At 34.2% G+C, this 27,985-nt stretch overlaps 5 protein-coding genes across 7 annotated transcripts; 2 read left to right on the forward strand and 3 right to left on the reverse strand.

Annotated features, from left to right (window-relative positions):
* The first annotated feature begins 136 nt into the window (after positions 1–136).
* On the forward strand, positions 137–1,430 carry LOC135795359 (chromobox protein homolog 5-like). The gene has a single exon (XM_065307033.1). The coding sequence runs from the start codon at positions 429–431 to the stop codon at positions 1,257–1,259; it is 831 nt and encodes a 276-aa protein (XP_065163105.1). The 5' UTR covers positions 137–428; the 3' UTR covers positions 1,260–1,430.
* Positions 1,346–3,368, reverse strand: Hinfp (Histone H4 transcription factor). The gene is made up of 7 exons (XM_065307031.1): positions 3,121–3,368; positions 2,902–3,055; positions 2,524–2,841; positions 2,314–2,466; positions 2,061–2,259; positions 1,866–2,001; positions 1,346–1,812 (listed from the first exon to the last, which is right to left on the reverse strand). Exons 1-7 carry the CDS (start codon positions 3,238–3,240, stop codon positions 1,480–1,482), a joined length of 1,413 nt encoding a protein of 470 aa, XP_065163103.1. The 5' UTR covers positions 3,241–3,368; the 3' UTR covers positions 1,346–1,479.
* A 61-nt stretch (positions 3,369–3,429) lies between these two features.
* Positions 3,430–5,564, reverse strand: LOC135795360 (uncharacterized protein C9orf85 homolog). Its single transcript, XM_065307034.1, is given in 3 exon segments — positions 3,430–3,626; positions 3,629–4,078; positions 5,404–5,564. Coding segments are annotated over 2 exon segments (618 nt in total). The 5' UTR covers positions 4,065–4,078; positions 5,404–5,564; the 3' UTR covers positions 3,430–3,444.
* Mpv17 (Mitochondrial inner membrane protein MPV17) lies at positions 4,791–5,966 on the forward strand. The gene is made up of 2 exons (XM_065307035.1): positions 4,791–5,375; positions 5,581–5,966. Exons 1-2 carry the CDS (start codon positions 5,187–5,189, stop codon positions 5,935–5,937), a joined length of 546 nt encoding a protein of 181 aa, XP_065163107.1. The 5' UTR covers positions 4,791–5,186; the 3' UTR covers positions 5,938–5,966.
* Positions 5,967–6,006: 40 nt separating this feature from the next.
* On the reverse strand, positions 6,007–27,887 carry Dh44 (diuretic hormone 44). Of its 3 annotated transcripts, none has more exons than XM_065307038.1 (3): positions 27,507–27,887; positions 7,700–7,951; positions 6,007–7,351 (listed from the first exon to the last, which is right to left on the reverse strand). In XM_065307038.1, exons 2-3 carry the CDS (start codon positions 7,943–7,945, stop codon positions 7,097–7,099), a joined length of 501 nt encoding a protein of 166 aa, XP_065163110.1. In that variant the 5' UTR covers positions 7,946–7,951; positions 27,507–27,887; the 3' UTR covers positions 6,007–7,096. The 3 variants fall into 3 exon arrangements, with proteins under 3 accessions (XP_065163110.1, XP_065163108.1, XP_065163109.1); XM_065307036.1 differs by lacking the exon at positions 27,507–27,887 and adding an exon at positions 10,423–10,796; XM_065307037.1 differs by lacking the exon at positions 27,507–27,887 and adding an exon at positions 8,725–8,905.
* Positions 27,888–27,985: the final 98 nt, after the last annotated feature.

Here is a 27,985-nt window from a genome sequence, read left to right on the forward strand (position 1 = left end):
TTTTAAAATAACGAGTACAATGGGAATGGTTTCAAAAATCACCCCGACTTAGGTTTGCTAGGGCTATTTCATATTTTCAATGACAATTAGCGCCCCCTAGCCAACGGCTTTGCAGTGTTGCATGAAACGCGCGCGCCATTGCAAACACGCATTCCGGCATCACACATTCGAATCGGCCGTCGGTTGGTGCAGTACCTCAAACGAGAAATCATCAAGTAGCGAAGGTAGAAAAACAAAAATATTTAGAAATTCGCTTGTGAATTGTTAAATTTGATTGTGCATGCCCTGAATGCTTCTCAACGTGATAATTTGGTCATTGTTTTCAATCTCTTTTGCGTATTGTATTGTTGTATTGTCCGCGATCGCCATTTCGCCATCGATTACAAACCTGTGCTAACCCTTTGCACGCACAATTTGCAGAAAGTAAAATGGGCAACAAGAAAGAAGACTCTGAATCCGAGGAAGAGTTCTCCGTCGAGAAGGTAATCGACAAGCGAATGAAGAACGGCGTGAAGGAGTATCTTCTCAAATGGAAGAACTACAGTGATGAGGACAATACATGGGAGCCAGAAGCTAACCTAGATTGTCCGGAACTGATTGCCGCCTTCGAAAAATCATACAAAGAGAACAAAGAAAAAAAGGCTAATAGTAAGAAAAAGTCTCGCGTCCGCTCCCCATCGCCCGAATCTGACGCCAGTGGCGAAAGCAAGAAATCTCAAAAGAAAAAGCGTATATTGTCACCATCGCCGGATGATTCAGATGCTAGCACTGAAGCCAAAGCGCCTGAAAAAAGCAAAGCATCACCATCTCCTGAAAAGAAAAAAGATAAAAAGTCGAAGGCGCGCAGTCCCTCACCCACACCCGAAGTTGAAGAAGAGACAAGTGATCATGCAGCTTCAGATGATGAGAAGAAGACTGATAAGAAACGACGATCTGGACCAGCAAACGCTGACAAAAAATCAAAATCCAAGAAGAAGAAGTCTGAAGATGAAGAGAAAGACAACGAAAAAGAAAAATCCGAGAAGAAGAAACCAGGTCCAAAAAAATCCTTAGAAAAGAATGGTTTTGATAAAGGGTATGAAGCTGAGAAGATAATTGGTGCATCAGACACCACTGGGGAGTTGTTGTTCCTCATGAAATGGAAGGGTATTGATGAGGCTGACTTGGTCCCAGCCAAGAAAGCCAATGTTATCTGCCCACAAGTGGTTATAAGCTTTTATGAACAAAGACTTGCCTGGCATACGACCGACGATGACTAGACGCAAGTATTATTCGATTATCTTTTTTATCTCCTGGGTTGTACGTCCCCAATGTTTCTCGAAGTATGATCTTGTAATTTCAAAAATTTGATTTAATTAGAACTTTTATTACTTATTCGTAATCCAAATCTGGGAAATTTCAATAAAGTATTTTAATTTTTACAAATACAATGTTTCGCTTGGGACAGAAAATTGTAAATTAAGTGGAATCATGCATAATTTAATCTGAATTGTCATCAGAAGCGTCTGGTTTCTCTCTAACACTGAGCACAAATGATGGCAGACGTCCAGAAGGACATGAAGTGATTGTCACTTCATACTTGGAATTGTCCATCACAGGCGGCTTGTCTGTTATTATCTGCTGCGTTACCTCCAAACTTTCGTAGCGCACTGTTTGCAACCGGTAGAAACCATCCGCTTCCTGCTTGTATCTGAAGCGGGAGTGTCCCGACGGCCAAGTGAAGTCGTGTATCTTTATCAGGTGCGTGGTTAGTTTACCTCCACGTGGGAAACGTTTCTGGCAGCAGTGGCATTCGTACAGCAGAGCGGGTTCCTGCAATATTTTGTGTAATTTTACTTGTTTTTTGAGTTTTTGATCATACGAACCGTTACATGTTCTCGTTCAAGATGATTTTCTAAACCCAGAACAGATCTGCATCGAAAGTTGCAAAATTCGCACGCGTACATGCTTTCCGGGCAATGTGTAAGCAAATGTGAGTCGAGATTAGACTTTGTCACTGCGCTGTAATGATTATTTTAATTATTATTTAGTAAAATGAAAGTATTTTAGAAAATAGTTACCCAAACTCGCAGAGGTGGCACTTAAAAGGTCTTTCCGTCATGTGTCGGAAGCGTACATGTACAGCGAGCATAGAAGGACGTGAACAAGTCATATCACACATGTTGCATTTATAATGATTGATGTGCGACCTCATGTGATCTCGTAGCAGTCGTTCAGTTGAGAATAGTTTAGAACATTCGGAACATTGATAGCTGTGTACTAAAAGAAAATACATCAAAAACCTAGCTTTGCAGAGTTAAAACTTAAACTTACATTCCGAAGGAATTTGTCTTCTTCGGTGATCAGCAAATCTCGTCTTTGATGAGTACAAATTCCCACAAATTGGGCAAGCAATCACCTTCTCAGTAGTGTGACTCCTCAAATGGTCTATTAACTTATAGAGAGAAGTAAATTTTAAACTACAACCTGTTGATGCAATTTTAATATTTATATCAAGAATATTAATATCATTCATGAGCATACCTAGCCATTCACACTTGTTAAAATCACCCTTCCTGCAATATTTCTGTTTGTTCTTGGTATGGTCTCTCACATGGCAAAGAAACTCATTGATGTTATCAAATGTTTGATTGCATCTGTGCCATCTGCACTCATTTGCTGCTATCTCACCTACTTGGTAACGGTCTAAAATAATACATTTGGGCAGTCTTTGTCTTTCAACTACATTGATACCAATGTTTTTAATTCTTTCATGGTAGGAATGAAAGGCAACATGACGAACAAATGCAGCTTGTGTTTTGGTGATGTAATCACATGAAGCAAACTGGCACATGTAAAGATCTGCAATATTTATCAGAAAGTCTAAATAATATTCTTTGAGGAGATTAGATTGTGACTCACCATCAATACTTTCTGCTTCTGCAGAGTGTTCATCTACATGATTAATATAATTTACACTATCATGGAAGAGTTTGCCACATTGATCCCAAGTGCAAATGATGTGTGTTGGTTCTTCTGTAGTTCTAACACCTTTAGCTCTTTTTGGTTTGCCTTTCTACAAATGCACAGATAATACATTAAAACTTATTATAAAGATATAAATAATTAAACACAACTTACTGAAATACCCAATTGAATATTTTCTTCGTAATCATCATCAATCACTAGATTACATTCAGATGGAGTGTCTGGGCACTTAGTGCTCAATCTATGAGTGGATACTGCTCTAGCATCACCCATTTTGTCAGATAAATAAATTTATAAAATAAGTAAGACTGTGAAGAACAGTTCTGTAGTTTGGTTTGGTTTAGCTGCAGTTGCAGTACATAGTTAGGTTAACAACGGAAAATCTATGGCGCGCTTATCAAAACTGACAGCTGCTTGAACTATAATAATTATGAGGAGTAAAAAGGTTAAAAAAAACAACAATTAATATCATGAAAGTTATATTTTATCATCTCCATCAGAATTACAATCATCATCTTCATCAATATCATCAACATCACTCCCAAAATCGCTACCAAAATCATCATCATCATCACAACCAGCTTCTAGTTTAAGTTTATTTAACTTCTCCATTAAATCATCTTTCTGCTCTTCTTTAGGCTGTGGATTCTCACTTGTAGCTTCTTGTTTTTATTCATATATCTAATAAAAGTTCGTCTTTTACGCTCGGGTAAAGATTGCAACATTGCTCTCATCTCTGCGTCGAGTTTCAATTGTTCCTGTTGATCAGGAGCAGCTGGAATAATCTCTTTGGACTCCAGACATTTCGCGCAAACTTTGAACTTCTTCACGCATTCTGTGCAGATCACATGATAAGCTTTCTTGATGGTTTTCTGCGCACATTTCGTGCATGATTTCGGCTGGCTAAGCGGCTTATACTTTTTGTATTTGATTTTCCAATCGATGATGTCTTTACATCTTGCGCAAACATCCCCGACTTGAATGCTGTTGATCATCTTGATTTTGTTGCTCTTATCGTGGAGATCATTCTTGAATGCATGGCGATTCTTGTGTTTCTGTGGACGATTTCTTGAAACATTTCCACGTTGAGAACTCATGATGAGAAATATATCTGAAAATAGAAATTAAATCAACTTTAAAATACAATAAAAACAATTTTAAAGAATATTAAATTGTACAAGTTGTTTATTTGAACAAAAATTCTTTACATTATTCTACATCTGTGACCAATATACTCTTCATATGCACATCAACAAGTTTAGAGTCCCAGGAACTATTTTCTTTGGTCTGTTTCTCAATCATATCAATAAGTCCCTTGTAAGCTTCAGCAACATGCGTAATTTCACCTTTTGACAGTGGAGTTTCACTCTTAAATCGTTCATTATTAACAATCGAACCGATTGTAGCAGCCAAAGTCTTGTATTTAATAAACTCCACTCTTAAATCATCAGCACTGACGCGATACTTCGTGATTTCATCCCATTGTGGACTCAGTGTGTCCATTTGCATACATGCCATTGTTATCTCAATTTGTTTCGCGATGCAGTGCTGATACTGTTCGCATATTTCTTGTATGCAAGTATGCAGGGTTTTTATAAGATTCCCAAGTGCTTCGCCACTTTGTGCATAGGTTGCTTCAATATCCGCTGTTAATTGCAAATCATCAATGTTGGTAACAAGTGTTTCATTGCATATCTCTTCCGGGGTGTCATCCGGTAGATAATCAAGCATTACATTTGCGGTGGACATTAAAAACGCAGAATGATACAGTATTCGTTTTCGGTTTGTGATTTTATGCACTTTGCTTTTGCAACAAATGTGATTGACATTCTTTGGCAAGATTCTGAGGATATTTCTCCACATTTTAAAGATTTACTAACAAATTTTTATAATAATAACATCAAAATTTCTATTTCTACCAAATGATTGTGATCAAAAAGTGTGGCAGGTGATTTGTCATTCTGATAGAATTTTTACATCAAAATTAACTTCAAAGTTTATTTGTTACAGTTTTCATGAACTAAAAAATTCCAACATGTGACCATAACTAGATAAACTAGATATGTAATGCAATAGTTAATATCGAAATTATTGTGAATTTAGCGCAATATCTAATCTATTGCCATAACACATGTATTCAAGTAGGTTATGTGCGCCTCAGTATGTAGTCAATTATTGTGCAGTTCAGTCGCTAAATCTCAAAATTATCGTTCACCACAATGTCACGAATTGTTAAACTGTATCAATCTGCTCTCAACAAACATCCATTCTATTTCCAAGTGGCACAAACTGGCGTTTTGATGGGAACTGGTGATGTCTTTGCACAAACTTTCGTCGAACGCAAATCATGGAAAGAATACAGCTTTTACAGGACAATGTCATTCGTTACGGTCGGCACATTTCTAGTCGTAAGTACTTTTAAAATGAATATCTTACCTTTATAACTCCTTGAGTTGAAATGCGTAGTGATTGCGAATACAATTTTATCTCGAAAAAGTTAATTTCAAATTATAAGGTTAAACTCGCATGTTTTTCATTGCAATCCGCGAAATATCCGGTAGATGTCGCAAGGGGTATCATTTCACAAAGAATTGAAGCAATTTATTTCAACAGGGACCAGTTTTGACTCGCTGGTACGTTTTCCTGCAAAAGAATTTCGGCGCAGGTAAATACGCCGTGTTTAAAAAGGTCGCCGTTGATCAAGCATGCATGGCACCGTGTTTGATCGCGGGGATCATCACATCACTCGGTTTGGTTCAAACTCGACCAATAAGTGAAATCAAACGACAATTTCGCAATGAATACAAAAATATCCTCATGACCAACTACAAACTGTGGCCGTTTGTTCAACTCGTCAACTTTTACGTTGTGCCTCTGAATTATCAAGTGCTAGTTGTACAGCTTGTTGCCATCGCGTGGAATACTTATCTCTCTTGGAAAATTGATGAGTCTCATGATAAAGAGAATTAAATAATATAAAAGAATTTTATTTAAATATTTTTATGAGGAGTTTTAATGAATAATGAGTAAATACTTGGATTATTTGCTTTGAAGAGTAGGCTTTTCATTTACCATTTATTTTGTACATTTTATGATACATTGAAATATATCATAAATTTTACATGTATCATTAGATAAAACATCTAGTTTAAAAATATATTATACCCTACAAAATATAACTTATAACATGATCATTTCATTAGCTTCTGCTTTTACATCATAATTAGTTATATTTTTGTGTTGCCATGCTGCGTGTTCTTCTCTCAATCATCATTCACTGTTGTTTCCGCTTGTTTTTGATTAAATATTTAGACATATTCATAGTATAACTACTGAGAAAAATACATGGACACACATTGTTGCGCTATAATATATCGTTGCATGGCTTAGATGTTCTAAAATTCAATTTTCAATTTTCAATTCATTTCAAACATGTTTTCTCTCGGTGTGTTTGTATTTTGTGTTTCATGTCTCTTATCATTACGAATATAGTCGTGATATAACTTTCTTGTAATAGTTTTCGCAGCTGCCATTTAGTTATACTAGTAGTGAGGCTCTGGGGAGTTTGGGGAACACGTGGACTTTTTGCGAAGTGGTTGTAAATAGAGAAAAACGATAGAAACCGTTGCGCGCTTGACATTGAATGCTTCACATTTAATTGTATCTTGTTGCGTAATGGGGTTACGTATATCTCTAAAGAGTTTGCTTCACGACTAATTAATTAATACTGCGTAGGCCGTACAAGCTAGAATACTGCCCGCGTCTTAAAAAAAAAACGAAAAATTATTTCAATTTTTTTCTGATTTTAAACAAAGCTTTGCGTTTTTTCAACGAAATAAATCTACGTTGTGACTAGCTGAATAAGTTAATAATAAGTTAAGTAATAAATAAACAGCAGGACGTATTCCGCACTTTATATCACATTCCAAAAAGTAGCCCAAAAGTGGAAAAAACGCATCGGTGTCCTGTTACTGCAGCGCAAAGAATTTGTGGTTTGATCCAACCTCAAACCGAAATCAATGTTGATCATCTATGCATGGCGTACGGGGGAGGTGAGAATTCGCACAACTTAAATTAACTCGGGTATGGAGATAGGTTGGGCGGTGGCGGGTGGGCGGCGGCGACTCGCCTAATTGTCGTCGACGTATTTTTCATCTTCGCATCTCCGCTTGCCGTCAAAGAGCGCGCCGCGCTTTCCAATTTTGCAGAGGAAACCGCGGTTGCGGTTGGCGCCTTCCAGCTCTTTCTTCCTCGACATCTCTAAGAGGAGGCGGTTGCGCAGCACATCCAGCGAGTTGCTGATGGAGAGCGATGGGCCGACGTCGCGTAGACTCAGACCGCCGCGGCCGGCCCTCTTGGTGCGCTCCTCCTGACTCAATTCCATCTAAAATCACAAGCACACGGTACGCTAATTACAAGACGCTCCACCTACGACGTGTAGTTACTTTATCTTTTGTCTACATTAAAGACTACACGGCGTAATTTAATGTAAAATCATTTTAAAAGCGGTTAAATGAGGATTTTTCTTGATTCTTTTATTCTTCAACAATTATTTCTGCTAAACTCGTTAAAAACGAGAAAAATATCACTCTTGTAATCTATATCCCTGAGGATTTATCGATTTTGCTCACCGACTGGGTCTTTATTTCAAATATCTCGATGGCACTTCAATTTGTAAATCGGAGCGGAAATAAAATGTGAAAAAAACCGCAGATAAAACAACTCAACTCACCTGAGTGTCGATGTTATTGGAGTCAATATCAGAAATTGGATAGTAGGACGGGAGCGGCGCGCCGCCCCATTGTCTGTACAGCCGGTACTTCGCCATCAGTCTTGGCAGCATGTAGCCCAGCGCCTCCTGATCCTCCAGATTGTTGTAGCCGAGGCTCTGCGCATTCTGCCGGCCGTAATAATTATCTTCGCTGTTTACTGCAACGATTATCGCCGCGCATACTATGTACACGGGCACACGCATCATACTATCCTGGAATACAAACGGGCAGATAATTAGTTTGATAAGTCTTCACGCACACCGATGGTTTGTTTTAAGCTTGCAAGTAAACTAGAACGTGTTGTTGTGTTTTTTGACGTGAAGAAAATATGAATTATTAATGATCATCCGGTAGTTATTTTTTAATTACTTGAAAACTATCTGTGTTACAGTAGAGATTCTTTCGGGATTATATTTTTAATTAAATTTTACTTTTAATAGAGTATATTTTAAGTTGGTGGGATTATTGCATAAAAAGTTATAAACAATTAAAGTTTGAGTTTTAAAAATTTTATGAATTTGATTAAATTTTGCATGTATTTTATGGTAAAAAAATGTTTTTAATGAAATTTTTGTGCACAGTGATTAAGAATTTAATGCTGAAGGTACTTATGAAGAAATTATTAAAATGGTTTGATTAGTTTTTGAGTTATGAGTGAAAAACTGGAGATATACATTTCGCGCATTCAAAGACATTGTACCATAGTTTAGTTTTTAATTAATTACACAAAAATTATTGATTTTACCACAATAGTTCTTTCAGAAGTAGATTCTGGATTAAATTTTGCATCTATTTGTTCAAACAATTTCTTGATTGCATTGTTTATTAAAAAGTTTTAAACAATTAAAATTAATTTTCTTAAAATTTCAAAAATTTCACAAATTTGTTTATAATTTCGGATTAAAAATAATTATCAACACAATATTAGCACAGGTAGATAAAGAATTTATCAATAAACAAATTTATAAAAAAAATATTCATGTACCTTCATTAGTTTACGTGTAAATCCACTTTTTTTAACACTCAAATTTAAATACTCCTCGCTTCTTATTTAATTTGTTGCTTAACTTGTTGCTTTTGATTTTATGAGGTGATGAAATAATTCGTTCGTTTTATATCACTCGGCAAACGATCATGACAGAATGAAGCAAGCGCACTGGTGGTGGCTGAATAAATTTTCATTATTTTGCCTATCATTGTTTAATTTTTTCAATTTGCGTCAACACATCAATTGCCACTGATCAAATTATCGCTTAATTTAGACCAAATTGCATAAAGTTTTATTAATTACTCAAAAGTAATCAAAAAACAACAGATATTTAACTGGGGAATATTTTGATAAAGTTGCCTATTTATAAACTCGATATTTTTCCGTGCTGATGAACTTCAAACACGTTAATCTATATTTAGTCTCAATCAAATTTCATTCTATGTCGAAATTATGCTCATAATAATATTATTGTTGTTATTTATTAGCTTAATGCAATATCTACATATGCTTGGCGTTTGTGTGTTAAATATTGATTTACAGTAAATGTATATAAAAATGTAAATGCCTTGAATTGTCTTATTTCAAGTTCAACTGTGTGTTAATTGATTCAGATAGCGACGTCGCGTGAGGACGAATGTCAGCAGTGTCATGTGAAATTGAATCATGCGAATGATGAACTTTACTTGCATTATTTGTAAATGTTTGCGTTATTGAACAAATACTAGTTCATTGCAGTCTGCACATGATTTCTACAATTGCCTAGAATCTAGATAAGTTTCACGTGCTCCGCGATGATATGCAATGATATGAATCACATGTGGCGCGATGTGCGATTAATTCATTCATAAATTGGCGAAATTGCTTTAATCAATGAATCGCTTGATTTTGCACTATCTGAAAGGTTATCGTCTTTAAAGTCTTCAAAGTTGAAGAATAATCATTCTTTTATGCGAGTTATTTTAAGCATCAAATCGAATCATTGAGAGAGTTTTGATCTTTGTTTTATATTTCGTCATGTTAATATTATTAGAGCATGTGTTGCTAACGTGCAATGGAGTAATAAATATTTTATGGGTTTTGCAATAAATTGTGCAATATTATGGAATTTTGTAGAATTTGTGGAAATTTTTGGGAGTTATATTTAGAATAAGTAGTTTTTGATATTTGCAAATATTAAGGTTTTCTTTTATTTTATTTGGTTATATATTATTTTATTACGGTTTATGGGTATCAATCGATAGCTTTTGAGACGCACTTTTTAACTATCTATGATTTTTACATTTTTATTAACTTTTTAACTTGTAAATGCTTTTTCATTTTTTCTTTGCATTTTTCAATATTTTTACACTTTATCACCGAATATCTTTACTATAAAAAAATTATAATAATATTTTATATATGCAATTGATAGATATTGACTAAAACTGTCGATTGAAGTTTAAACCAATGTCCTAGCTGGTCGGAGTCAAAAGTTACTGCAAATTGAAGTTTTATGTAACACAATAGAACGTCCTCAAAATTGAGGTTATAGTTAGATTGCCGCACGGGTTGCACCACAGTTCTAACGCATGGGAACAAAGTCCAAACTGAATCATCTTTATGTTATCATCAATTTTTGAGAATATGCTCAACTGCGCGTGGCCCAAAGTCCACTTTTACACATTTAGTAGACAATAATGAATTCTAACTTACGTTTGACATAATTCCTGTTCCTTTTTCGATTTTCAAGTTTATAATTCACTTCACACGATTTTTTAAGACTTTTTTTTATGTTTTTTCTGTATTTCATGCACTCTGCCTACTGATATTCACTTAACCAAACCACAATTATAATAATCTCGTGTTTATATACAAATTTCAGCGAGTAACGCAACACGAAAGACCTCGAAGAATGTTGCTAAATTTCATAAATACACATGTATCGCGGATAAACACGCACCCGACAATAATAAGAAAGACGTTCGGCGACAAACTCGCTAAATGCTAACATCAACACACGACATGCGCGAACGCATAACGATCAGTGATTACTCATTATTAATGTCTTAATTGCGTTATTATCATCGCCGCCGGCTCTAAGAAATTACCAAATTAACGCTAATTTCATGATGTAACAACTTTGCGTGATTGGCTCACACTGTGCTATCAATATTTAAACGGAAACTTTCTATAATTAATATTAATAATATTTATATTTCTGTTTCTGTCTAGTCATTCGTGTCTGCCGCGTGTTAAGTTTATTGCGCAGAAGATCATATTTTGTGTGTTAGCGAACAATGATTACATCCTTCTGTTTTGGGGTTGTGGGCGGTTTGCATCCGTCGAGTGAGTGGACTTCCTGTCAAGTGTGTGCTGCGATGCATAATCAAAGTCAAATCCGCGCCGGTGATGGGAAATAAGGGCTCGAAACTTGTGTCTAGTCTGTAACTTTGTGCGGGGACAAACGGTAACCGAACGAGATCAAAGTTTGGAGCAGTGCGTCGCGACCCGTGTAATGTCCACTTTAATACAGTATTATTAAGCATTTCATGAATAAACAACAAGTATGGAACAAAATTCCCTTTGGGAGGGAATAAAGCTACTCAGTCTGGATGAATACATTAATGTTTATGTTTAACATTTAAAATATCTGAAGGAGATTAGTAGTTATTTCAATATTATTGGAATATTGACAGTCATAATTGCAAAAGTTTGGTTAGGTGGTGATAAAAATAGAAATTTGCAGAGCATCGTAACGCCATCTACAATCGAATTTTGTAACTATGACTGCGAGTTTTATAGTATACAAATTTTTATCGTGTCTTTACTGATTTATTTTGCAAGAAAAAGTATTTTATGTCTTTCTCCAAGGTTTAACCTACCTCCATACCAAAATTTATCAAAATTGGTTGAGTAGTTTAGATGCCAAAGGAAAACAAACATACAAAATTACTTTTACGTTCATAAAATGAGCATTTTTCTAGTTTTTAACTTTAAAATTCAATAATAATACGAGATGTAGTGAGTTATATGCTCTGCAAACTTTTATCTCCTATTTTACGCCTTCAAAAATTTATTTTTTCCACAAGAAGAATCTTATGTTATTGTCCTAGGTTTAATCTAGCTCTAAACAAAAATTAACCCAAATCGCTTCAGTAGTTTAGGCGCCAAACGAAAACAAACAAACAAAAATTACTTTTCCACCCTCATATTTTCAAAATGTTTAGAATTTAAATTTTAAATAATTATCCCGGATGTATAATCTCCTTTCCCGCATTGTCTGAAAATTTTCTGGCTGTAAATAATATTAATTAGCAGCATCCAAACATTTATGTTTATGCCATGTGATTTAAAAAATAATAAGCAGAAATGCGTGTATGCCTGCGTGTGTAATATGTTAATGCCTTTCATTTTGGCGTGCGGAGCGTAAGGTGAAGCATTAACATTAACTGCTTTACATTATCATTTTATTTTCAGTGCGCAATGAAAATTACATTTTGCGCAATGTCGGCGCGTAATCCGACATGAGCGTGCGTTTCTTATTAAAATGTAAATGCTTCGCGTTGCACCAGCGCAGGTTTCACAGGTTTACACCTGTGCGGGCGAGCTCATTGTGTCCTGACACAAACGGATTTGCAACAGATTTTCCATTAGCGACTGAATTTTATTTATATTCATTTCATTTCAATGTTGGAATTTCTGGGTGGAAGTTTTGAATTTTGCTTGTTGAAAAAGTAATAATGAAACACTTTGTGGTTGGTATCGGAATGTTGCCAGTCAATAAGCATCGGAATGAGCATGAAATGTTCGGCGCGCATTTCGGAACGCATGAAGAATGAATTCAATCGGAAACGTGTATTTCAAGCCGTCCATCGAGTTTTGACCCTTCTGTGCGTGCATATGAATGCATCAAAAAGCTTTTGCGGGCTTTGTCGCGTGTGCGGTGCATGTTGCGCAAATATTTGCGAGAATTTCACTTATTTTAGCAATTCGCGTCGTTCCCGTGCGTTGGAATGCTTCAAAGTCCTACTTGTCGTGTTTGTTATACCTACGCACCTTTTCATGTACTCGTATGTTACGTATTGACATTATGTGTATTAAAATGTTTAATTAAACAACATGTGACACGCACAAAGTGAGAAATTGTATTGACTTTGTTGAAATACGGAAAATTTCAATTTTTTGATATTTTGGTTGCGACAGGCTGGAAAATTGAATAAGAATGGAAAGATTATAAAAACTAAACTAAGGATTATTCAGTTCGGTTGCTTCCTGTCCCACTTGACATCATTTCCGCTTCATTTAATATTTTCAAATTTGCATTATGCACGCCTGGCTCCATTCCCAATCGATTAGTCGTACACGTGCTGCGGAACTCGCAAATTCATAAAGTTGAATGCATCAATAGGTTAAAGGTTGTTCGAATGCATTGGGTAACTTGTAGTTTACATATATTTCTAAGAAACTAAGCACCTAGTAGTAAATGTGATTAATTTGATTTTAAGTTTTTAACATTTTCGAAATCAGGCTGATGTTTTCCGCACGTGCAACTTACGAAACAGATTTCGCAACGCAATGGATGCAACCGAATTAAGTGGTAATGGTGGTTGCGTTCCGGTAGAAGGGCAAATGTCGAATTCAATTAACACAATTAACTCGCTGCTAACGAGCGTGAGTTCTTGCCGCGAAGGCGAAATCGAAATGCGAGAAAAGTTGTGCGCTAAGTTTTCCAATTTGCGGATCGATATCACCTGACGGATTTTGCTTTTGTTATTGTTTGCAAGCCGCGGGGCGTGACAGTTGACAGTCAATTAAAAAATGATAAATATAACTTTGCAAATTCAAATGGGAATAAACCCCTATGTAATTATTGGAAAATAGATAATTTACGGTTGTTTTTAATTAATTGCCGCAAGAAACTATAATAAATTTCAATCATTAAAGGTCATTTCAATTATCTACCGGTATTTTATTGTTTTAGAGGGTAAATAAACTTTATAACCTCGTTTTTGTACTTTTAACATGGACTGATGTGATATAGGCAACCAAATCTGCATTTTAAATGTGTAAATTCCTTTAAATCAATGAGGAGCGCAAAAAATTCTAAATTCCAAACTTTTTAATTTAAAAAAACAAGTGTTTTAACCTTACTTTTCAACTTTTGACATGATGTATTGATTCACATATAGGCAACCCATTCTTCATATTTTTGTTCTTTGCGTGGGATCAAATAATAAATGATTTTTTCCAAAGCAAACACTGAATTCCAACTCAACAAATATGTTAGATATGAACTCACATATTTGCCCACGCATCATACCATAATTATTATTATCGGAATTATCTGGTATGCACCTTCTAGCTAAAGGTGAACGCGTGCTCGTATTACGTGATGAAAAGTTCCTCAGCGCTTTAGAGTCAGCCGGGACAGTGGACTTCAGGAATGAGCGAAGGCACGCGGAGAGATAACTCCCGTGGACATGCGATTGTCACGCGTAATTGTGATAATGGCGAGCGGGTGCGAAAACACCACCTGTAGATATGTGGGCCTGGGAGGTCACTGCGTCGTTTGACCTAAACCATGCCCGGAGACCGGGGGCGAGGTTTATCCGCGCGCATGACAGCCGTCACTAAAATGTTATTTCACACACTAATGCTTCCGCCACGAGAATGTCAAAATGCGACATGGGATTTATACTGTGCAAAGTATAAAGCTTCTTTTTTTCACTCTTTTGAGCACTAAAAGTACTAGTAAGAAAGTGGAGGATTTTTATTTTGTGAAAGCTTTTTGAAAGTTGTTTTATGAATATTATTTTTAATGTTTCGCATAAATTTCTATTAAACTCAGATCTAGGATATTCCGTTAATTGGATGGAGTATTTGTTGGCTTTCAATATTGGCTTAAACGACTTGTTTTCCCAATCGATAGATTGAATTAGCTGGGCTGATAGCATTCGCATGTAAATTAATGTCGACAACTAATTGGGCGTTTGTTAATATAATTTGCATGGTTTAAATATTAAGTTTAGTTTTGATGATGCATTAGAAATATATTTAAAACTGTGAGCTATTTTCTATAAAAATTTATATTTTCTATTTTTATGCTTTTAAAATTTAATTTTTGCTTCAAAAAGTATTTGATGTCATTTTCCAAGGTTTAATCTACTTTTATACAAAAATGTTTCAAACTTGGTTTAGTAGTTTACGCGTGAAAGAAACACAAACATACAAAAATCATTTTCACATTTAAATTAAAACTATTATACCGGTTGTATATTTGGCTTTTTCTCTTTGTTTCAAAATACATATTCTAGTTGTAAACAATATTAATTAGCAGCAGCCAAACATGTTATATTGTGTAATTTTAACAATAATATTTACAACCATTACAAAACGCAAAATATTACGTTGATAGATTGGTTGCATAATTACTAATTAAATCAATAAATAATCTATAATTATTATGTTGTGATATTAGTGGTTGCAGTTTAGTAATTTATAGCAATTACCATAGTGTGCGATACACTCATAAATCATATTACGTAACTGGTTTCAAAGATGAAGAAGACGTTATGCGCATATAGGAAGGGAAGGGTAAGAAGTGGCCAGGGGCTATGAACGGTAATTGGGTTGTCATGCCCAACGCTACAAACCCATTTACTCTCCTAAAATAACATTTAACCAGTAAGTATATTGTCTTGAATTCACAATGCGGAATTATTTTATATTCTGTGTCATGTACTTGAAACGCAACCAGCTTTACATTATATTACATGACATTACACGTGGAGAAGCAATGATGTTGGTTGCCTATATCAACAAGTAATTTAAAATTATATTAGAGTAAAATGTAGAGTATTATAATTTATTTCAATGTTTAACAACGCAATAAAAATTTACTACCGAGTAAATGAACAGATATTATTTTTTTATCTTCGGGCAGTAAATATCAATTGAATTGTGTGACAGTAACTGATCGGATTACAATGTAAATGTAAACGAGTTTTATTTGGTTATCGGACAGCGATCGTAATTCTTTTTTGGTTTTAATTTTTCGTTGAATTGAAAGCGGAAAAATATTGAATTGGAATAAAAATATCAATATATAAATATTTATTCTTTAGTTTTTGATATAGTTTTAGTATTATTGATGCAGATAATGCGATTATATAATTTTATACCGTACCGCAATGAAGAGATAACAAAAAGCAGCGAATCGTCCAAAAATTTTCACATTTTTCGAATTATTTTTATTTTTTAATTTAATCTATGAAAATATAAATTTTCCAAATATTAACCGAGGTAGAATATTGAAATGTCAAATATGCTCAAAATATACTGTAATTATTATAATAATTGCAAATGTTAGTTTCGTAATTTACATTTTGAATGCAAATGAAATTAGTCATCAACCCTTGCACTACAAAATTGCATGTCAACAATGTGCTCGAAATAATAAACGTTGTTTTGGACCCGAAATGAAATGAATCGTTTGGCGCTTAATGACGCCCACAATAACTGTACACGTTTGCATCGTTTGTGCATACATCTGCATTACCTAGGTACTCACTCGCAAACATCGTTTTCAAGCTTTCAAAATCACGATCTGCTGGCCCGCTAAAATTATTCCGCTTCATAAATCTAACGAGCAGCTTCTGGAAATGCGACGGGTTTGGCAGTCGCGTCCGCGTTATTACGCTCTCAAGCAGTCGTAGAATGAATATTTTATCATCGGAATGTGAAATGTAAATAGGAATCGGGGTGGTAAAGGTGAATGCGCTAAGAGTGCCAGAGTGCAAGGAATAATTGAAGAGTTTACATTAAAGTGAAATTTTACGTTTTTTAAATATAAATTAGTAGATATGTTTAATTGTTAAAAAAATACGGTATTATAATTATTGATTTTCATTCTAACAAATGAGAATTAAAATTTATCGCGGTTATTTATTTGTTTATTTAATTATTGTTTTGGGAAGTTCAATTCGGTGGATTTAACTTGGACAGGTTCTATAATGAGTTTTTAAAAACATGTCCAATTGTTTGGGTTATATAAAAACTTTTCTACGGCGCAATACTTTTATTTTGGTTTTTATTAAGTTAACATATCTAATTATTGATATATTTACATATTTAATTTCATTTTATAACGTTTGATGATTCAATTTATTTTTAAATTAGTTGTTTCTTTATTAGTTTCAAATTAAAATTAAAGTAATTTTTACAGTTTGAAATTTTAAATCCATCAATGTTAAATGCGCTTGCGCGTACTCTGCGCATCTAATACTGATTCTCCTCAAGCCGCGATGACAAAGAAAGTAGAATGTAAGTCAGTTAAAAACAATTGTGCGATGCGCGCTGTGTGCAGAAACCGGTTCGGGTCTTAAACAAACTATTGCACTTTTCACATTTTTAACAATATACGAGTGTGTTAAGAACAGCAGTGATCATTTAGTGTTTCGCGTGTGCCTGGAAGAGACGAGTATCCATTACCAAAGTCCTGTTGGTTTTTAAAAGGTTAGTGATACATCATAAATGTCATATATTTTCTGTTTATAATAGAAATTCTTTAATGCAATGTGATAAATCGGTGTAATTTTACGTATTTTCGTACTGACCACGCCATGTCAATGTCGGTGCATCGTATAGTGTATAGTTCGTTCAAGGTTAAACTTGTGATATGTTTACCGCAAGTAAAGATGATAAAAAGAGATGTTTGTTTATACATTTATCATTGTAATATCAGCTATGTTCATGAAATTGAAAGACGGTTCGGACGGTTTGTGGTTGAATTTTATTGTAATGAAAAGTTAGACTTAATCACAATGGGATATTTTTATTACAATTTATTATTTCAATTGAATTGACTGGTATTATAATGTGAATGGATTTTATTTGCAGCGATATTTATTCTTTTGTTCTTTAGTTTTAATTTTTCGTTGAATGCGTGATTGAATCGTGAAAAAACATTGAATTGCACTAAAATATCAAAATTCAAAAATATTCTTTTTGTTTTATGATATGGTTTTAGTATTATTCATTGTTATGTATTTTTAATCTGTGCCGCAACGAAGAGATATCAAAATTTTTAAGATTTGGAATTATATTTTATTAAAAAACTACAAATGTATTATGGAAATGAGTTTTAAACTCTTGTATCAGTGAAATTATAATTTTTACTCAAAATAACCGATGCGAAATTTTGAAACTTCAAAAATCTTCTAAATTGATTAGAATATGAAAGACGGTTCGACATTTATTTGTATTTGCATTAAATTGTATAGAAAAGTTTGACTTAATCACAATAGCATATTTCCCTTTATTATTAGATCTCGAAATTGATCGATACTCAAATATATCATGTATGATGATAATGAAGCAAAGGCTTTTAATCAATGGTCTCACCTGCGTTGTCTGCACGGTTTACTTGTGTTCCGCTCCTTCTTGACAAACAGCTTCAAAGGGCTAACAAGTTGCGTGCGCGAGAGTGTAGAATATTACCAAAGTTGGCTAACATCAGCAGACGTGTAATTAATGTCGTAACATTTACCGTTTTCGACAATATACAATCCATATGTGTATAAACAATATCAAGTGATACTTCAAGAAATTATTTTTTTAGTATTTCAAGTAAATCGCGAAAAATTACATCAATGTCGAGGAAAATTTGCAGGGAAAATGGAAATTCTAATTTATAAATCGTTCTGTGAGTGAATTTCAAAAAATTTCAACGAAAGAAGAAATTTAAAAAAAGAAAAAGTGAATTAAGTTATAATTGTACTAAATTTTTGAATATTAAATTCACAGCAATAACAAGTAAACTGTATTCTTGAAAAATTAATTTCTGATTCTAGTTTTTTACAGTTTTTGTAATATTTTGGGAACGCAAGGTAAAAAAAAAGTCTTCTCTTCTAAATTTAGTTTACAACTTGTGTAAGTAGCATTATAAAAATTACTTCTCTTAGCCTGAAAGCAATATGACAAGAAAATATCATCAATCATTCTAATACGAAGTGAAACTTACGCGGCAATAGCAAAAAGAATCACTGGCCAAGTAAAGATTTCCAATTTCCACTGGACGCGTGACTGGCGAAAGCAAATATTATTGCTCATAATTCCGCATTAGCAAACTCTCTGCATGTTTAAATATTTACCGGCCGCTCATTCAGGTATTAAAAATAGTTTCATCCGCTGGATGTTATTTGCCAAACAAATTTATGCGATAATCTGCGATATTAAGCGCCGCAAACAAACATGCATGAACGCGTCCGCAGTGAGAAAAAACGCCGCTGCGTGCGATTCAAACGCATTCGTTTCAATCCGAACGCATTCGAACCTCGCTTGCACATTTCGCTCACAATACGTAAACCAGGCGGCAAGCGAATTAGAATATTGCAGGAAATGCGCTTGTAAAAGTGCATCGCAGATTGATTTAACAATTGCTGCGCTCGTTCGCCTGCTGCTTGTTGCATCGCCATTGATTCCGTTCAGTTATCGGATTTTATTTTATTACAGGCTTAAAATGCCCGGGTGTAGTAGGCTTGGCGCGCTTGTGTGTTGCTTATCGAACGCAGGGCGACGTCATGGAAATCTATTTGATTCGTTTACGTGTACGTTAGCATAGCAATCACTTCCATTTAGCATAGTAGTGCCATTTGTGCGAGTAAATGCGCTTTGCCATTTGGCAACATTCAATTTTCTCGGTGTGCTAACTTGGAATTATCCAAATCGATGGGTTAATTTGTTTTTGGATGAAGTTTATTAGATTTGTTCGTGGGAAAATTGTCATTTGAAGTAAAAATGTTCATAAAAATGATAATTTTCTATTCGTAAATATATTTTTGTTTTATGAAGCTTTAAAACTAATTGAATATTAAATATGATCAGCGATTTTTCAATATTTTATTTTTGTATTTAAAGTTTTATTTTTATTCGTTTAAAGCGTCGAGATTAAAGCGTTTCGAGAACGCGAAACATGTTCAGAAAATTTAAAATTACAGAACTCGATAGAATTTACTTCTAAAAATAAAATTAATCAATTTACAACATATAAGATCGTGCAGTGCGGCAGTTACTTGCGCTCGAAACGACTCGCGTCACACTGGCTTTCCCCCACCACTTTTTGCGGGTATAAAGGGCTGCGCGCAGTGCGCTCTGCTCTTAGTCATGTCTGACCGGTCAACCACTACAGGCGCACGTCTCAGGTTAGGTTTAAGCGTCTTTGACTGAACCCTTTTCCCATTATTTGTGATATTTCTAATCAAACTACGATATGAAAAGCCCTGAATCAATTTTCCTTCACTTTGCTAAACGATATTTTATTGCAAATTCCAAATGTTTATTTATTTTCTCTAAACCCACCATAAATAAATAAACAGATTGCATTTCTCTTTTCATTGAAACCTAGGTGTCAGCCAGACACGCTCCAAATGAACCCCTACCACTTTCCAATAATGAATCACGCATGATTTTCCACAAACGCAATAATTAGAGGAAAGCCGAGTGGAGAAACGTTAAGTCGCCTATTTATATTAGCAGCCCGTGCGGTTGTCGTGGAGTGGCCGTAGCATTCGTTACGTGATTAATGACGTAACACGATTGGAAATCAATTCTCTAATGTGACCATTATGATGTCGAACTATATACTCATATACCAAACTTAGTTTATTCACATAAAACTAAAATAACCATAAATCCATTGATTTCTTAGGAACTTATCAGAAATATTTTAGTATAATACAAAAGTAGATATAAAAAATTTACTTTGATTAATTTTTAATTACAGTTAAACATACTTTATTGATATTTATTGATAATTTTGAACATGCACAGAGTATAGTATTACACCAGTCGGTACCTACTTGAACCAGTACTACCCGTTTGATTGTGCAGCGCGTGCACTTAGAAAACGCGCGATCATGCGACAGGAAATTAAAACCGACCCCATTTGCGCACGCAATGATTACGATTAGAACAAACATCATTCACATCTTGCAGCTGACGTCATGTCATTATTTTTGAGCACTTTGTTTTTCTCCTGTATTGTATTATTTTTCGGGCGGTAACGTAATCTATCGCCGCAATTTCCATTTATATTATTTCGTCAAATATTTGAAGTGTGGGCGATAAATAAATCTAAAGCTTGACTAAGTCTAACATCCATCATATTGAGTCGAGTTGATTCGATTCGGAAATGTGGATGCGCCGGGCGTCGCGTGCATAAAGCTCGCAAGACTCACAGTTGGTTTTGTATTGATAAATGTCTTGCATTTATATTCTATGTGCAATCATTTGATATTGGAGTTATTGAGTTGTAACCTACATATTTGTCGTAATATGTGTGTCAACTACGAAAGGGAATATAAAATGTCAGATTCGGGTGACGTGTTGAATCATCTTGGGTAATGGGAGTTGCGTGTGAGGTAGATACGAGAATGCTGCATTAATGACGAAATTACCATTTAAATTGCAAATAAATTGATGTGTTTGATGATTGGGAATGTTAATTCACTGAACATGCATTTATGATGATACTTGTGATCTATTCCTGTTTCCCATAGGAGTAAAACTTAATAAAACCTAAAACTTTTGTCAAAAGAAATATTTTGAGCATAGAATACATTTTTGTTTAAGTTTTATATCTCAAATTATGATGTATTGGTCATACAAACTTTTGCAGTCATTTTGAGCTCTCTATCGGTTAATTTTTGGGAAAAATTGTAGTCTATATCTTATTCCAGGACCCAATCTACTATTATACAAAATTTCATCCAAATTTGTTAAGTGGTTTTTGCGTAAAACGTGTTCAAACGTACAAAATCACAAAAAAAATTCACATTTATACTATATAGTTATATTAGTTTTTTTCTAAAATAAAATTTTAAATTATTTTAAAAATCATTAATATACTTGCAAAAAACACTACCGCAAAGTAATTTAATTAGTTTTGCTAAGATGGGAAGAAAGTTTCTGCTTCATAATAGGATTAATTTCTGATGTAACCGAGAATATGGATTGCGCAACTTTCCGTACGAAGATAGTTGCTCTCAGTACTTTACCAAGGATTATTCACCACACGAAGAATGCCATGGATGTGGGTTTGCACAACCTCACAGCGCGCGTAGTTAATTGTTTGCGTTGGTAGTGTAATTCTGCCAAATACACAAATATAATCTGCGTATTCGCATATGCGTTAGTTTAATCTGCATGACAATGAGGTTATGTCTCTACGGGCGGAATGTGTGTGTAAGACACTAATTAGAGTATTTCAAAGTGACTTTGAACAGTTTTGCTAATCTGTTGATGTTACAATGCTAATCTGCTTGCATCACTAAGAATAATATTTCAACTATGTGGGAGTTTCAGATGTTGGTCAGCATAAATATGAATGCGGGTCGATAAAAGCGCTGGAAATTAGTTGGAAATGCGCGCGGAACGCATGGAAAACTGTTTGCAAATTTAATTTGCGTGGCAAAATTGCGAAATCGCAAAATCAATTTGAGGCGGCCAAACCGCGTGGGGGCGCAGGACAAGCGGGTTATTGAATCAGCCGCGGAGGATTCCTCGCTCGGCGCGAGGCGCGCACATTTTGCACGCCAGACTGACACACTGCGCGTTTGATAACTTCTTATGAACGCGATCGGATCTTACAGGTCGCTTATCAAAAGAATATCTACTCAAGGGTGCTGGTGAGTGATGGTGGTAGTAGTTGTTGGGCTCAAATGGTTTACTGTATACAAATATGACGCCTTCGTTTAACCTTTAGCATTATACGCCACAATGTGTCCCGTCAACTGTTGTGCTTTATTCGACAACAAGCTGATACTATTTTGCATACATGTCTACAAAATACTACAGAGGCAATACCAGGGGATAAAAAATGTCACATTTGGAAGAAACATGGATTTTAGTCGCAATTTATTGCTTAATTTACATTTTTTATTTGAAAATATCACTTTTTGATCAATTTTTACAAAACTAGTTATAATATGAAGTGCGATCATGAGTTTTTGTGAAAAACTTTTGTATATTGTTTGGACATATACATTTTTTACAATGAGTAAAATATTTTTGCTTAAATTTTTGTATTTGTTGGTAAAAAATTATATTTTAGTTCGTAATTTTTTACTTTTTTGACAAAAAATAATCAAATATTGGTATTTTACGCGGATTGACATCTGTCTAATTTCGTCTAAGTTGGTTATAAATTCAATTACTTTTGTAAAAATGCCGGTAAATATTTCTTGAAGTCTAAATATGAATTCCGCGTCGCTCAGTTGTATTCATTTGTGTTATGTTTAAACGATTTTGTTGTAACACAACGTGCACCCCAACAAATTAGCTAAAAAATCGTGGTTAAATTATAGAAATTTGCATTGCAATTTGTAGGGATGTTGGGATCATAATTACAACAATATTTCAAATGTTACCATCGATGTCATATCTTTTAAAAAAATATTCTAGGTCATAATTGCTGTGAATGAAAATATTTTTTGTCGTTGCACCGAGAAAATTAATCTATAGCTTTAAAAATTAGTATTTAACTAAAGAAAAATCAATTTTTTTGAATTTTCTTACTTTTACACTTCATTTTTACCTGTTTCATTAATTTAATCTAAATGACTTATATTTAATTCTTGTATTTAGTCTCAATTTATACATGTTTATCATGTTTAACTCGTGTTAAACGCTATTCAGTTAAATGAAAGCCCCAATTAGTATTCCTAATGCAGTAATGCGATAATAGCACTAGCAGCGCGACATTGTTTAATTTAAAACGTAATCAACACGCGGAGCGCCTGTGCCGCCGTGCGTTGCATTGCGGCAAGCGCATAATGAGCCCCAACGAGATGATGGTAGCTGCATTTGGGATTCCGGATACAAAGGGCGTCTACTCATGCGTTAAGCGATGTTACACACAGGAAGAACTCACTCGATTCGCGTAATTGGTCACAGCAAAGTAAAGTTACGTGTGAAATTTATTTCATTTTAATATCTTCAACTCCCATTTGATATGCGATATTTTACGCGTTTGTATCTTGATATTCTTTTGTAGCGATAAAATACATAGAAAATGTTTGAAGTTGTTTAATACGAAGATTTACGCAATATGATACAGAATATCGTATGAAAAAGTATCCTTTTGAACTGAACATTGTGTTGCAATGGTATTTTTTAAAATTTATTAACAAAAAATGTAAAAGTTTTGAATTTTACAACTAGGTATTTAAATAAATTTGCATAAAGTTTCAAGTTTGTTTGGTATTATATTATTATCGTATTATGGAAATATTTTCCGTGCGACTGCTTTCGTGCTATGAGAAAGTTTGGATGCGTTTACAAAATTAATACGAGTAAATATAAATAAAAATAAAAAGTCATAGGATTAGGGATGCATTAATTATTTGTGATACTCACAAAATTTTAGTTTGAAACTGTTATAAGTTATGTATATGTATACTTTGATGGCTCTAGTAATCAATATATTATTGCCTAAACAAATATTTTCGATTAATTTTCAATTTATGTTCATTACGCTGTTAATTAACAGTGATGAGTTTGGGTAATGTCCATAATGAAAACTTTGTAGTTTTCTTGAAAAATGAAGTCATATAAAAGTTGTAAAATTAAACTTGCCCGGCTGGAAAATCATCATAAAATTGGATTTATGCGATATAAAGTCATCAAAGGCAATTAAAAAGTTTATTTATTTTTGTTTCCCCCCGGGGCATCATATTTAGATGTTTATATAATAGTGGAGGGCAATTAAAAATGCGTCCGGAATCAAAATGGATCAATTTTAATTTGTTGTGAAGCGTGATAAAAAATTGAATCGATATCCAGGAGTTAATTACATTTTGTTAATTGGATTGTTCTTCGAAATAAATTAAGTTTCTGGTGCGCGCTGCTCGTGTGACGTGCGTGAGGGAAAGTAATGGCATTTTTTTAAATGTAGTTAGTTTTACAAGAATGTTAAAAATTTAATTAGCACATGAGACCGTCGGGAAGGAATTGTGTCATCATATTATAAGAGGAAAAATATTATAGAGGATTGTATCATAGTATTTTTTAGTTGTCAAGCTAAATAATTAAGTACTTTTTTTTGCATTTTCAGAAGTAATTTTTATTTTTGCAAAAAAAAAAGATTTTTTCGTTTTGGAGTTTAATATTTTCTTTGGCAAATGTTTACAAACACAAAAATTAAAGTTTTTAAGTTGTTATTAACATAAATACCATAAATATTAGATTTCAATTGATTTTTGTCGTTTTTTTCCAAATTTTTCTTTTAAATTTAAAAAAATACAAAAATAAAGATTTTTTGAGTTTTGATAGCGTCGCTTTAATTTGCGCTCTTAATTTTTTCGATACAACCAGCATTCTCTAAATTTGGAACTGAAAACTTCCACAATTTCAACAAAACCGATTTTTTTTTCTTAAATTATTGAATTTTGTACATTTAAATCAACAAATTACTCAACACGAAGTAGCACACAGCGTTTATGAATATTGCTAATTATAGTGCACAGGATGGTCGTGTTCGGCAATCTCCAGAGTGGCAAGTTCGCTGCGAGAAATTAGTCGAAAATTAATTCATTACAAGCGTGGCGCGTTATGCTGGTCGGCGAGTTAGCACCGCCACCGCCGCTTTTGATTTGTTGGCGTCGCGCATAACGACGATTTTCGCCATAGCCGGACGAAAGTTTTGTAGGCGTGCGAATTTGCGAAACCGGCATGATGAATTCTTCGCCGTTGATAACGCGGGTACTCAACTGCTTCAACTGGGACGAACTACTTACTTGCGCAATGTAGGCGGACATGTTGAAATTAGTGCAATGACGTCATTATTTTGCCAACTTTTGCAACCTTTGGAACTCAATTTAGGTTTAATATTTACATTGTTAGTTTTATCAATTAACTTGTGTTTTAAAAGGGAAGAAAATTTAATAAATTTGAAATAATTTACTACGTTTAAAGAGATCCGAAAACCACGAGTTTGACCTACATACTTCCTTCTTTACCTGCGCGTGCACTGAAGAATCCTACAGCTTCCAAATGAAAATGGAAAAACGCCGACAAAGAAAACAGCATTCTGCGCTAAAAGTCGGCGAATTATTTTAAGCACGATTATGTTATGACGTTAAATAGAATGGAATTTACGCCTTCTGACTTTAACTTTTCTAATTCCGCAATTATTCGCCAAGTTGTTCACTTGAGTAAAATACCGAAAAATACAGATGAACAAAGTTTACACGTAAAAAACAAACAAAAATAAAACGGATAAAAATTTAATTAATTACTTATGAAATAATATTTTTGGCTAGAAATTTTTCTATTTTGACGAGCTGAGCTAACTTTTTAAGTTTATTACGCGATGTTCGACGTAAATCAATCGCTTGTGAGTAATGAAGCGTTGTACGTGAAAAATGCGTTTACCTAAGAAACTTTCCCGGCAATGGTGGCAACTCCCACGGGGTGAATTAAGAATTAAGCGGGGTGGTTGAGGGCGATCGTGATCGAACAGAAAAACAGGTGTAGGTGCAGAGCAGCATGGTGTGTATCGATAGTCTGCGAATTGCCCAACCTGCATAATTGATTGCGTTAATTATTTATAAGTTTCAAGGTGCGGCATTGGCGGGCGCAAAGTGCATTGACGCGTTCGATTCTGCACATTCCGGGCTTGATTTAGTACGTGTTATTTTTTGTATTTGTTGTAGTTGATGAAATTTAGTTTTTGATTGAAAATTTTATTGAATTTGTGTTACTTTTCTGTTTGTGAATAATTGCCGACAAAAAGTTGCAAGTTTGGTGTAAAAATTTAATTTTGATCTGAAATATAGAGAGAAAAAAGTTGTTTTTGTCGTTGTAAATACATTTTAACGAAAAATGTTTTGAAAATTACATTTTTTATATTTTTAAAATTAATTTTAACTTAAAATTAAAAAAAAGTTAAAATTCCATTTTTTTTTGTTTTGAAGTTTAATCATTTTTCATTTTTACCGTCGCAAAGGCTAAAGTATAGATCAACTTTTAAAAATGTATTGGCTTTGTAAAATTTGTGCCCAAACACTTTTTACAAGCGTTATATTTCTTATTTTTTTAAAATTCATATGAACTGAAATTTTTCTTAAAAAATTATGCCAAGGTTACATAAAATTGGCAAAAAAATATTTTTTCAACCGTATCTTCATCATCTGATTATTCAATTTACGCTTTTCCTGCGCGTCTTGTAAACAGATATTGCTGCTCATTAAAAAGTTGCTTTTAGACGCATCTCAAAATGTGTACGACAATTTATTATCGTGTTGTGTATATCAACTTACCCGATTATTTACCATTTAATTTTCGGACGCAATTTCCTTTGAATATATTATTTTTTTCTGCTAGAAGCCGAAAAAAGCAGCCTTCCTTTATGAAAATGTGCCTTAATTTAATTCAATGACATCAAAAATAATGGATATAATATTATTCAAGCGCGTAATGGTATTGACATTTAATTTTCATTATTCTTGCATAACATTTATGAGTTCGCTGGTATTTGTTGAGCGATTTTTTGAACTTTTGAACTCATAACTATTATTTTTTATTTACAACAAAATTAAATGATTTCTCCAACTACATGCGATATAAAAACGTCGGTATAAAATGCGAACTCGTAAATTTTATGAACAATCCAATTTTATACGCAAAAGAACATTTTTTTATATTCTTTGATTCTGGAAATTTATTTCTTTGATGTGTTACACAATGATTATGCAGTCGAGTAGTCGCAAACTGTATAAAAAGCGAAGTTGTACACTTACCTTTGTTACGAGCACGATCGAGTTGAGAAAGTTCAACAGGTTGCCAATCGGTTGAGCGTAAGCTTTCGCACCCGGGAAGAAAAAAAGCTTACGAAATCACGCCGCGCAATCGAGACTTGTTGAATTCGCTAATATTCGCTGCGTGCGGTTGAAATCGAATTAAAACTCGTCGCGACACGCACCGACGACAGCCCTCTATTATTCAGCCAATATTATTCCCAACCGATTTAAATACTTTACTCCGCCGCCAAATTTTAATTTTTTGTAGAATTTTCAGTTATCGCGTCGCGGTTTAGTCTGTTTTGTGTTTTGCGTCCGCTACGCCGGAGTGTATCTTTTTCGAAGGTGTTTTTGCGTGTGCGGAGACCGATGCGGGAGCGCGGCGGTTGTGGCCGTCGCGACGTCGAAAAGCGTCTTTATAAGGGCCGTGACATGCGCCCTGATCGGGTCATTCCCAACCGTAGAACACACAACACACA

This window comes from Atheta coriaria, unplaced genomic scaffold (assembly GCF_025399875.1).
Source record: "Atheta coriaria isolate IRGN ID8LTWV9N9 unplaced genomic scaffold, Caltech_Dcor_3.1 hic_scaffold_7_pilon, whole genome shotgun sequence".
Classification (NCBI taxonomy): domain Eukaryota; kingdom Metazoa; phylum Arthropoda; class Insecta; order Coleoptera; family Staphylinidae; genus Dalotia; species Dalotia coriaria.